Below are 13416 nucleotides of genomic sequence, written 5' to 3'. Positions count from 1 at the left end.
ATGCAGAAAGGAAAGTTCTGAAATGAAACGGTAAACAAATGGCTGCCTTTTGCAAATTAATGAGTTGCTTTGCTTTCCAGACTCAACAAAGCTAGAAATCAACTCGCATTGAGTTGGTTCATGAATGAATGTTACTTTTAAAGTTGTTTCATCTCACAACAAGCATGCTTCTGATCAGTTGATCACCGAGTATACAGGTGTCAACCAAGGCTCAGTGGTAGCATCTCTTGCCTCAAATGCATAATTTAGGCTTATATTTCAGGACAGAGATGCCATCTTTCAGACAAGACATTAAATCTAAGCCCTGTTTGCTCTCTCAGGTGGAACTAAAACATTCGAAGAACAGGGGAGTTCTCCCAATGTCCTGACTAGCATTTATCACTCAATCAATATTACTAAAACAGATCATCTGGTCATTGCTGTTCATGGAATCATGCCGTTTGCACATTGGCTGTTGTGTTTCCTATCTTATAACAGTGACTACACTTCAAAAAGTACTTCATTGGCTGTAAAGCGCTTTGGGACATCCTGGGACATGAAAGGCACTATATAAATGAGTTCTCTCTTTCTTTTGCCAGCAGCCCATGAACAAATTATTTACACTTTTTATATGGGACTCTAATATGTATTCAACATTTAAAAATTGCAAATAAAGTATACATCACAATTACTGAATGTGCACATTTAATTTTAAAGAGCAGACTGTGGTTTCTACCACAATACAGAGGTGTTTTTGATCATAGATGAAGCTTGTTTAAATCGATTGTGATTGCTAAAGACCACATCAATTCAAATTTCCTGCCATCTGAACAAGCTAAATTGTATGTTTGGTTATGTTTTGGCTAATAGACCTTTTTATCTAGCTACTTGTGAATTAAATAATCTTTGCAAATAAATATTGGAATAAATCTATTCAGATTCACACTCGGATAAACATATTTTGATTTTACATATGTTGTATTATCAACTTTATTTATAAATGTAACATTAAATTTACCTTTACAACCCTATTTAAATTTAACATGCTATTCTGAAGTGAGTACAGCAACATAGAAGACGACTTTCGATAAGGCACTTTGCAGCCTTCTTGACTCAACAATTTCAAATCATAACCTCTGCACCCATTTTTTCTGATGGCAGTTGTTGCTGATGATTCTACCATTCCCATTTACACCTCTTCTAGATCCATCTTTTGTTTCTTTACTTGTCCCATTACCATCTCCTTTTGCTTTGTACCATTATACCTTTTGTCATTTAATCTCTCCTCCCTTCCACCATATCACAGACTTTTCCTTTTGCTCTTCCTTTCCCCTTTTTCCCTGCCTCTGCACTTGCTTAAATCCTATTATATCTCCAACTTTCTCTAGTTCTGATGAAAGGTCACCGACCTTAAAGGTTCTCTCTCCACAGATGCTGCCTAATCTGTTGAGTACTTCCAGTATTTTGTTTTTCTTTCAGATTTCCAGCATCTACAGTATTTTGATTCTGTGTTTGTAGAAGACCACGTTTAATCCAGTAAAAGTTATTACACATGGAGTAATTCTTAATCCATGACTTGCACCATTCAACAAGGAAGAGTACAGCTTTGGGATTGTAGAGAAAAGGTCCAGTTATAAGAACCATTGTGAAACTGTTAAAAACCCCAAAACCAATAGCATTTATCCAAACTATCACCACAAATCCCGAGTATTAATTTCCCACAATTAACACACTCATACTCAATAAAGCATTGCAGCATCCAACTATCTTATAAAAACATCCAAAGTTTCAGTAAAAAAAAAATTAAATGATATGCATACAGAAGTTTTCCTCCTTTTTGAAGTTTTGATCCAAAAGTAGGCGCACCTTAACAAAGATCATGAGCAAATTGTAAAATTAATGTTGTATTGTATAGATTTCTTTATTTGAAAGCAATGCTGTGGGTCTTGAGAAAGAAACCTTACTCCCTCTCGCTCACACACACAAAAGCAGGACCACTTAGCATGGGCCACACCGAGCCACTATCGCGATATTAAAATCGCCAAAGTTCCACCTTGTGTCATGTAGAAGATACATAAAACATAACTACAAAGGACGGAGCAACCTCCCGCCACTTGGCCAATATTTTGAACTGCAAGAGGCTGCAGGCAGCAAAGGCTCTGCACATCTCACGGGTAAATAATGCAACTGGGCGTATTTAAAGGTACATGAGCGGGGGCGGGGGGTGCCCGCATCATTCCCTCGCACCGGCACCCAAGGCCTTGCATGTGTGTGTGGTGTGTGTGTTTGTGTCTCCTGGACTGACAAGTGACCCCCTCCCCGGCACACCGCTCGCCTCAATGCGCTTCCCCCTTTATTTCCAATGCGGCGGTTTTATATTTGTTTTATTATTTACCCCCTCCCCCCACAAAGATAACAAAACCGGGGCGGCTCTGGCCTGGGGGACGCGAAGGCAGCGGGCTTGCCAGACCTACCGTGTGCGGCGAGCCTGGGCATCTGGAGGCGCACGGATCGCCCTCCTCTCTCGGGTCCGCCATGTTGGTGGCACCAGCTCTAAAATGTCACGCAAACCGCCGTGCGCCGCTCCGCCCGGCTACGTCACACGCACAGCGGCACCAGGGGCGACCGCGCGGCGACGTCACTGGGCTAAGGGGCGGGGCTAATGAGTGGCTGGGGGGGGGCGTGGGGCGGTTCTTTCATGTCCCGCCTCCAGACCGGGGAGTGAAGCCTCGCGAGAATTCAGCTACACTCTTCCCACCTTTGGGTGCTCACTGCACTTCTGTTCTCAAATCAAGCCAGAAGCAGGCACTGGGTTGGCCCAGTGTCACCCGCTGCACAACCGAACAAAAGTACCACCCCACCCCCCCGTTTTAAAGATCGTAAGAAATAGTAGCGGGAGTCGGCCATTTGGCCCCCTCGAGCCTGCTCCGCCATTCAATAAGATCACGGCTGATCTGATCCTAGCCTCGACTCCACTTCCCCGCCCGCTCCCCACAACCATATCGTTGAAAAATCTGTCGATCTCCACCTTAAATATATTCAATGACCCAGCCTCCACAGCTCTCTGGGGCAGAGAATTCCAAAGATTCATGACCCTCTGAGAGAAGAAATTCCTCCTCATTTCTGTTTTAAATGGGCGACCCCTTATTCTGAAACTATACCCCTTTGTCTAGATTCCCCCACGAGGGGAAACATCCTCTCTGCATCTACCCTGTCAAGCCCCCTCAGAATCTTATATGTTTCAATAAAATCACCACTCATTCTTCTAAACTCCAATCAGTATAGGTTCAACCTGCTCAACCTTTCTTCATAAGCAACCCCTTCATCTCAGGAATCAACCTCATGAATCTTTTTTGAAAAGCCTCTAATGCAAAGAGACACAACTAATAAAAAGAAAGACCTTCATTTATATGGTGCCTTTCATGACCACCAGATGTCCCAAAGCGCTTTACAACAAATGAAGTACTTTTTTGAAGTGTAGTCATCGTTGTAACATTAGAAAAGCATCAGACAATTTGTGCACAGCAAACTCCCACAAACCGCGATGCGGTAATGACCAGATCATTTGTTTTTTTTTAGTGTTGTTGATTAAGGAATAAATTTTGGCCAGGACTCTGGGGATAACTCCCGTGCTCTTCTTCGAAATAGTGCCACAGGATCTTTTACATCCACCTGAGAAGGCATACGGAGCCTCAGTTTAACGTCCCATCCAAAAGACATTAACCACAAAACCAAAGGAAACTAATAAACTTATTACTAGAAGAGAAGTGGCAGCAAATTAAACACTAATACAAAAGCAAAATGCTGCGGATGCTGGAATCTGAAATAAAACAGAAAATGCTGGAAATCTCATCGGGTCAGGCAGCATCTGTGGAGAGAAACAGAGTAAACGTTTCAGGTCTATGACCCTTCGTCAGAACTGGATACAGTTAGAAATGTAATAGGTTACATTTGCGTGCACTTCCTGTCATTTTTTCCATTATCAATCCCTACGTCCATCACTGGCAGGATGGTGTAAATACAGCATGATAAATATATATAAGCAGTTTCCATTTTAAATATGGACATAGAAATTTATAATGGAAAGTTAAAAAATAAGGTCAGAATGAATACATTCTAAATGGCAATTGAATTGCATCTGCATACACTGGTCCGAACCACTTCACTTCAAGGCTATACTTGGTCATTACTCCCCATGTGCAATGTCACGACAGATCAACTACTATGTCTATATGTATATTTACTTAAGCTAAACTGGAAAGCAGAGATGATGGGGTTGAGATATTAACAAATGTCATGCATCTGAGATTTACAAGTATTCACCCAATCCACTATCTGGCATGGTTCTATAGATCAGTGTGGTCAGTGCTTCAGTGCTGGGGATGGTGGACAAACCTACAAAGTAGAGAGGGTCATAGAAACTTATAAAGTCAGGCCTAGCAGTAGGAGGTGCTGAGACATTCAAAGCTAAGAGGGACAAAGGACCTGCAGAAATCTGCAAAAGTAAGCAACAAAGTATAATGCAAGTTAATGAAACACAAATAACCTAATGGGTAATAGAGATACTGCAGAACAAAGTCAGCTGGAAGAAGCCATAGAACAACTATCTGTCCCACCTGTGACAGGGACTGTGATTCTCGTATTGGACTGTTCAGCCACCTAAGTACTCATTTTTAGAGCAGAAGCAAGTCTTCCTCGATTCTTGGGGACTGCCTATGATGATGATGACAGATCAGTAATAAATGCTCTGGTAAGGAATTCAATAGTACTCAGCAGGATGTCTAGTACAAAGACTTGTAAAGCAAATGCAGTTAGCAACAATGAACTTGTATTTATATAACACCTTATCACGTGACTCAGAAACATTGCAAAATGCTTCAGACAATAAACTGCTTTGAAGTGCAGAAACTGTTGATGGAGCACTGAGGTCGGAAAACCAAGGGAATATTGCAATTTATGGAAAATCTAAAAGCATAATAGGAGTGACGAGACCAAGACAAGAGGTAATAGATGTGAAGCTGATTCAGGATCTGTGGTGGATGGTGGACAAACCTACGAAGTAGAGAGGGTCATAGAACCTTATAAAGTCAAGCCTAGAAGTAGGAGGTGCTGAGACATTCAAAGCTAAGCGGGCAAAGGACCTGCAGAAATCTGCAAATCTAAGCAATAAAGTATCATGCAAGTTAATGAAACACAAATAACCTAACGGTAATAGAGATACTGCAGAACAAAGTCAGCTGGAAGAAGCCAGCGAAGAAGCCAAAAAGGCTCAGCAGTTCGAAGAAAGTGAATAATGAAAGAAGCAGAAACAGAAAAAGTGCAAAAAAACATCACAGATATCTCAAGTCCCGTTAGGTTAATGGTTTCTATTGAGATCCAGAAACAGAACGAGGAAAGATTTTATTCTCCATACAACTTAATGACTGTTCCTAAAGATGGATATATTGCCAGGCAGAATCTCCAGAACTATGCTTTTTGATGGTCAAGTAGGAGACACTTACCTTTTTCCTTTTCAATCTCCATAGTTTTCTCTCAGAGTGATGTTTCTTGTCATAACAAAGTCTATACTGATTGTTTCCTTGACTTGAACTTTCAAATGGTGTATTTCATGTAAGAGCAGATCGGTTCATTGAGTTAACTTGCAGATGGTGTCTGTGTTAAATAGAAGAATTTCCATTGCAAAGAATTCTTTTGTCTCATTCAATGGTCGATGGGTTGAGGAATCATCTGGTTAACTAACAAATCCATACACCTCGTTACGCGCTGTGACATCACCACCGCTCCGATCCCACCCCAACTTCCACTTCTCAGCCTCACTTACCGCCACATTTCTGCCCCCACTATGACCAACTTCCGGTCCGATGGCAAAAAAACTACAAAGTCCCAAAAATCAATGGAAAGGCCGCCTCAACGATCCCGGCGGAAAAAACTTCAAGAAAAACGTAGGTCCACCAGCTTTCTGGCGGCCCTGAATTTCAGCCCCCACGAGTTTGGGAGCTACTGTTGAAAATGCCTTGGCGACTTGCTGCAGTGCATCTTGTAGATGGTACACACTGCAGCCACGGTGCATGAGTGGTGGAAGGAGTGAAAGCTTAAGGTGGTGGATGAGGTGCCAATCAAGCGGGCTGCTTTGTCCTGGATGCCACTAAAAGCGAGCTCAGTGAAGCTGAAAACATATTCAAGAGAAAAACTGCAGACACTTGGACAAATGAAGTGTAGAGAAATATGTAAATTGCCCAACACTGATGGGCAAGGATTGGCTAAGAGTGCTTTGTTTGGATTGGTACAGTGTCTGTAGTACAGAAATGCTTAAGTCTCGGCTAGATACTCTGCTGGAAAAATATGCTTTCATGTTTCAGGACTCATATGAGGACATCAAGGTCTACAATGCATATATTCGGATTAGGTTGGATATCAAACCTACTTTTTGTAGACCAAGGCCGGTAACATATGTATTAAAATCATAGGTTGAGCAAGAGCTTAATAAGTTGGAGAAAAATTGAGTTTTAGTGAGGACTGATAGGAGTGACTGGGTCACCCCGTTAGTTATAGTTCTAAATGCAGACAAAACGGGACAGTTTGGTGGGGATTATAAAATTACCCTGATCAAGCAGTTGATGATGAACAGTACCTTTTTATAACATCTCAGGACCTGTATGCAGAATGGGCGGGAGCCAAAGTCGTCACAAAACTGGATCTCTCCCACACCTATGCTCAACTCCATATTGACAATGATAGTCAGCAGTATTTGACAGTCAACACACACAAAGGTTTATATTCATACACTAAGTTGCATATGGTATTAAGACCTCACCAAAGATATTTCAGGCTACCGTGGATCAGAGCTTACAGGGAATAAATCACTGTTTATGCAATCAAGATGACATGTTGATAGGCACCAGCACAGAGAAGGAAAACCTGGAGATCGTAGAAGAAATATTCAGATGGTTCAATGACCATAATCTGAAGCTGAAGAGGAGTAAATGTGCATTCATACAGCGTGAGATGGTTTATCTGGAATTGCAGGTTGATGAAAAGGGTCTCTAACCAGTTAAGTAGAAAGTGAAAACCATCATGATGGCTCCGGACCCAAAAAAACATTACTGAATTACGATCCTTTTTAGACATGGTCCAATATTATGCTCTTTTCCTTCCTGGACTAGCAATAGTGCTCGCACCATTCCATTATTTATTAAAGAATGGTGTGCGTTGGATATGGGACAAAGAGAAACAGAATGCATACGACACATGCAAGCGACGCTTGAGAAGTAGTGCTCTTCTCATCCATTATAAGCTGACACATGAATTAAGACTAGCATGTGATGCCTCTGGGTATGGTGTGGGAGCAGTGATCAGCCATGTAATGAATGATGAGCAGGAAAAAACGGTTGACTTTGTATCGCATATGTTCAACAAAAGCGAACAAAATTATGCCCAGATTGAGAAAGACGCTTTGGCAATTATATTTGGTATTATAAAGTTTCACCAGTTTCTTTTGGGACGCCAATTCATGTTAGTAACAAGTCGCAAACCGTTACTAGCTATCCTAGGCTCAAAGGCGGCAATTCCATCTATGCCGGCTTCCAGGATGTAAAGATGAGCTATTTTATTATCTCAGTATGATTACAAAATTGAGTATCGTACGTCCAAGTAGAATGCAGTGGCGGATGCCCTTTCGAGGTTGCCTCATGAAGATTCAGAAATTGGCCGCGAACAGTAAATCTTCACTCTGGATGTCATTGATGAGGACTTTCCAGTCACCGTCTCTATTATTGCAGAGCACACACAGAAAGATGCCACGTTACAGTGGGCCTATGAGACACCCTGCAAGTGTGGTCTGAAGATCAGATGCATTTAGACGAGGGAATAAAGCCCTTTTATGATCATTGGCACGAATTATCATGTGAGCAGGGATGTCTAAAATGGGGTCTGAGATTAGTCATACCCATTGTACTACAGGCCAAAGTCTTGGCAAAATATCACGGTGAGCATACTGGCATTGTGGGCATGAAAGCGGTTGCCCGAAGTTTTGTTTATGGGCCTGGGTTGGATAAAGACTTAGTAATATTAGTAAGTAAGTGTACTATCTGTCAAGACTGCAGGGCCATGCCAGCTAAAACATCACTGCAAACATGGACTTAGCCAACGAGACCAGTCCCAAAGAATACATATTGCTGGATTTTCAGCTCTGCTCATTTCGGGGCGGTAATGGCGGCGGAACAGTAAAGTTTGTGCACAGAACCAGTTGCACCTCAGACAGCAAAATTCAGCAGCTGGGCCTTGAGTGTGGGGTGGAGCACTAAGGAAGATGTTGCACAACTCTCTTAGGCGCTCGGCCAGCTGAGCAAGCGAAAATCCCGAGCTAAACAGTCGGCCTCGGAGTGATTTAAGAGAGGCCTGGCGGGTGGGGGGGGGGGGAATATGAAAAAAAAACACCAAAAGTATTCTCAATAAATAACTCACACCACCACAATATAAATCGCAAATAAAATAAAAAACAATCACACTTACCTGCAGCCACGACAGCTCGGACCGCCCGCTTGCACAGGCACTCCCAGCACGGTGCTCTACGGAGCGCTACGGATCGGGCAGAAGCCAAAAATCGAGCCAGTGTCGCAACTGGCTCACCCCTTCTGGGCGATATGGCTCTGCGCCGAAACCGGCACCGAAAATCCCGGCGAGGTGCTAAAAGCTGGCCGCCCGCCCAGAAGAGCTCAGTGCCGCCATTGCCGCTCCTCCGGGGCGAAAACAGAGGCGTTAACAAGCCAAAAATCCAGCCCATTGACTTTTGCGAGAGGGGTGGTGTTCATTTTTTGCTTCTAATTGATAGCCATTTGAAATGTCTGGAAGTACGGCATATAGGGTCATCTACGACTACAGAGCGTACATTGGACGAATTACAGGATATTTTTGCATGCTGTGGCCTGCCCATAGAAATGGTGTCAGATAATGGGCTGTAATTTCAGTCCACGCAACTTGCGAATTTTGCCAGACACAAGTGGTATCAAACGCACGTTGGTAGCATCATATCATCCTGCTTCGAATGGTGCTGCTGAAAGGTCAGTCAGGATTGTCAAGGAGGATTTGGAGAAACAAGTTCTACAGACTGGATCATGGGTGAGCATGAAGCACAGGTTAGCAAATTTTCTTTTCAAATGCAGAATTACACTCCATTCTACAACAGGATACACACTTGCTGAAATATTGATGAAGTGTGGGCTGAGGACGCGTCTCAGTTTATTGCAACTGAATTTATCGGATAAGGTAGAGAAGGCACAATCGGTGCAGAAACGTCATTATCATTCCAGTATTAAAGTGCGGTGCTTTCAGAAGGGTGATCAGGCCAGAGTTCTCAGTCCGTCGAAAAGGGCAAGTCCACGCAAATGGGACATTGATACAATTACTCGGGTATGTGGCACCAAGCAGTACTTGGTCAAAATTGGTGAATATATCAGGAAGATTCATGTGGATCTAATGATTCTAGCGAGTGATGCACCTTCAGTACCATGAGTAGATGATTATGAGTCTGACTTGGACGATGATCAGAGTGAGTTGGCAGGTCCAAGTACTTCAATGGACTCAACGTCCATATCCCCAACAACTCAGATGCTGCCGACTGAAGATGGTTCTGCAGGTATGGGACAGTTTCGCAGAGACTCTGTATCTTGGAGGGGGGAGGTGGAGCTGGGGTTCAGTTGAGAAGATCAATGAGAAAACGCAAATCAACTTGACAGGATTTAGATAACTGGGACTATCAAGATCTTAGAAAGAAAGCTAATACTAGGACTGATTCCAAGTAAACTCAAGAAGACACAGGAAGTTAGAGGTCAGGAACTCTGGGCTACATGCCCTGAAAACAGAAATTTCCTAAGATGGTCTCCTGAGTCAAATGAGAATATAGAAAATGGACATTGCAGCCAATTGCAAAGAAATGGGTGTCGGAGCAGGAGAAAGCTAAAAGCTTACAACAAGATACTCAGGCTCAGCAGTCGAATTTGTAAAAATTTTAATCATAATATGTAATCTTTTGAAATATTGTATAAATACTCTGATTCTAAAAAAAAAGCGAAAGTAGTGTAATGTATACACCTGTGCGCACAGGTTTGTAGAACTGTTGCATCTTGCCGTCCGGAGGAGGCGGGGGGTCCCAAATGGAGTGCTCTCTACGCGGGAGTCCTCCCTTTATTTATCGGAGACTTAGCCTGGAGGGTGTTGCAGGGAGCAGTCCCGTGCAATAAGATTTTTAATATAGAAAATGCTGGAAATCTCAGCAGGTCAGGCAGCATCTGTGGACAGGAAGCAGAGTTAACGGCCCAGAAATCGCAGCCTCCCCGGGTCGGTACGAAGTTTCTACGGACCCGGGAAGACAATGGAAAAGCCGGTTTTCAGCGTGCAATACGCATGTGCTGAAAACTGGCTTTTCCGACCTGTCAAGTTTCTAGCTTGACAGATCCTCCGCATCTCGGGAGCGAGGACATTTGCCAGGGCAAGATTGCAGGATTTACCCATAGCTTGTCCAGCAAATGTTCTCAAAACTCTTGCGCCTGATAAAAGCCTACTTTTACAGGCGTAAGAGTTTAAAAACATTCAAAAATATAACTAAATTAAATTTTTTTAAATGATTTATTTTTAAAAACCCTGCCCACTATTTACATTTATTTTTAACCATAATTAAAACTTTCTTAAAAATCGGCAAATTTTTTTTTTTTTAAAAACATTTCTATCAACTTTAATTTCTATAGTGTATTTATGTGAGGTGGTTTTTTTTATGTTTTATGTAGTGTTTGGGTGTTTGGGGGTGTTTCATTCATAGTAATAGCAGTTTCGGATTTACGAAACTGCTATTACTATGAATGAGAAAGTACTTTACCGTGATTGGGTGTCCAGGCCCACATGACTCCTATGGACGTCCCAACGTGAACGCGCTCAGAGTGCAAGAAGAGGAGGAGGCCTCGAGTCCAGGATCTCTGGCAGGCAAAAGGTAAGTGCACAACTTTTCTTTTACTTTTAGTCAAACGCCCGCAGGAAAAAGAAACAGGGATTTCTGGGCCAACGTTTCGGGTCGATGCCCCTTCATCAGAAACATTGGGCCCAAAATTGCCCAGGAGTTGCTCCGTTTTTTGGAGCAACTTGATTTTTCTGGAGTATCTTAAAAATCCCCATTCTGCACATTTAATTTGTGCCAGTGTAAGTGAGTTAGTTAGGATTTTTTTTAGTTTAGTTTTTTTTTCAAAAGGGAGCGTTACCAGCCACCTATGCCGTTTTGGCCATTTAAGCCAGTTTGGACAGCTAATAGTTGCTCCAAACTAACTTAGGCCAGCGTATGTGGCCACTTGTGGCCGCATAGAAAACCCTTGCAGAGAGTTAAGAAATCAGCGCAGGTAGCCAGAGATGGGGGCGAGGGAGGGAAGCGGAGAGGACCTTGCAAAGCACTAAACACCCTCCCAATAACATTCAAGAAGCATAAAAACCATCAATAATAAATTAAAAAAATAAAAAATAAAACTTAAGTCCTACCTTCATAACTCGGCCTGGGAAGTCAGTGGGCCTGCCGGTACAAAAGGCCACTCGGCCGGGGATAGGCACGGGCGATAGGGAGAGAGACCACAGGGAACAGGCTGGGCTCGCAGAACACGGAGGCTGCAGGCGGGAACTTAAAAGGGGGCTGGGCTCGGCAGAACTCAGCCATGAACTCATTGAATGGCGGTGCAGGCTAGAAGGGCCGAATGGCCTACTCCTGCACCTATTTTCTATGTTTCTAACACACAGGCTGCAGGAATGAACCAGGTTGCAACAGGCTGGGGACGGGACGGGGGGTGGTGGATGAGGAGGGAGAGAGAAGTCACATGGCTGAAGGGGAGACTGGGAGAGAGCAAAGGAGCTTTGGGTGCGACCCATTTACATACCTTGGGGGGAGGGAGAAGTGCAAAACTCTGCTGTGCTGCCCTTTTTCACCTTCTTTGACCTTTGAAAGTTTAACTTTTACTTTAAGTATGGGTGGAGCAATATCAATGCCACGAATTTTGCAACGGTTCAGCATCATTGTGCTACGTAGAAGAGAATTGATTAGAGCTCATCACATTAGGAACATCATAGCTGTAGATTGCTGGGCAGGAGGCCTTACCCACTTCGAGTCAGGCGTTTGTACCTGGACCTGAGTGAGGCAGATTGTGTCAGAAGGCTGCAGTTTCCACAGAGAAGTTGTCCGTGAGATCTGTGAGTTGCTGAGACCAGATTTACAGTCGAGAAGTGGCAGGTGGACTGCCTTGTCTGTTGAAGTGAAGGTTACAGCTGCACTTTCCTTCTGTGCCTCAGGATAATTTCAAGCTGCAACTGGAGATGTGTGCGCCATCTCTCAACGTGGAATACATGTCTCCATTCACCAGGTCACGGCTGCACTGTTTGCGCCGTGGAATGATTTCATCAAGTTCCCAATGACCGCCCAAGCAATCCATGACAGGGCTGTGGGGTTCTCCAGAATTGCTGGTTTCCCAAAGGAGTTAGATGAAGTCCTTACTACTAGGGGAATCAAGGGGTATGGTGAGAAAGCAGGAATGGGGTACTGAAGTTGCATGTTCAGCCATGAACTCATTGAATGGCGGTGCAGGCTAGAAGGGCCGAATGGCCTACTCCTGCACCTATTTTCTATGTTTCTATGTTTCTATGTTTCTATGTACGGGGCTGCATTGATTGTACCCACATCGCCTTGCGAGCACCTGGGGAGGATGCCGAGCAGTTCAGGAATAGGAAAGGCTTCCACTCCATTAATGTGCAGCTCGTGTGTGACGACATGCATCGCATCATGTCAATCGATGCAAGATACCCTGGCAGCACCCATGATGCATTCATCCTACGCGATAGCGTTATATCTGACATGTTTGAGCAGCAGCCAGAAGGGCAGAGCTGGTTACTGGGAGACAAAGGGTACGGCCTGGCCACCTGCCGTAAACCGGACGGAAGCTGACCATCAATTCAACATGTCGCACATTACAACACATAGAGAGGACCATTGCCATCTTGAAACAGTGTTTCTGGTACCTGGACTACTTGCAATATTCCGGAGGCTACTTGCAATATTCCCCTGAGATTGTCGGTCAGTTCACTATTGTGTGCTGCATGCTGCATAGCTTAGCCAGCATGAGGCAACAGCAGCTGATAGTGGAAGAAGAAGACCCGCCTGTGGTGAGAGTGGCTGATGATAATGATTTGGAAGATGCAGATGACGAGCAGGAGGACGTGCTGGAGGAAGATGATGCGCGATCAGGAAACCATGCAAGTGCCTGAGGCCGGAGCATGATGTCGGAGGAGGACGGGCCATTGTGCTTCTTTAACGATTGCTTGAAACTTGCGCCAGCAGCTTATCCGTGAATGCTTTACTGATGCCTGAGGGCTCAGCGACAACTGTTCTGCATGGACATGTTTAATTTTTGCAGTTGT

At 43.8% G+C, this 13416-nt stretch overlaps 1 protein-coding gene across 4 annotated transcripts in view; it reads right to left on the bottom strand.

Annotated features, from left to right (window-relative positions):
* The window catches only part of zmym4.1 (zinc finger MYM-type containing 4, tandem duplicate 1), a 91052-nt gene extending 88527 nt beyond the window's left edge, over positions 1–2525 (bottom strand). For all 4 annotated transcript variants that reach the window (XM_070899193.1, XM_070899196.1, XM_070899195.1 and 1 more), the window contains exon 1: positions 2454–2525. In XM_070899193.1, the coding sequence (XP_070755294.1) occupies positions 2454–2516 (63 nt within the window). In that variant the 5' untranslated portion in view covers positions 2517–2525. The remainder of the gene's footprint in view (positions 1–2453) is intronic.
* Positions 2526–13416: the final 10891 nt, after the last annotated feature.

This window comes from Pristiophorus japonicus, chromosome 14 (genome assembly GCF_044704955.1).
Source record: "Pristiophorus japonicus isolate sPriJap1 chromosome 14, sPriJap1.hap1, whole genome shotgun sequence".
NCBI classification, from domain to species: Eukaryota; Metazoa; Chordata; class Chondrichthyes; family Pristiophoridae; genus Pristiophorus; species Pristiophorus japonicus.
The sequence above is the reverse complement of the archived record's forward strand: the minus strand, read 5'-3'. Positions and strand labels throughout refer to the sequence as shown.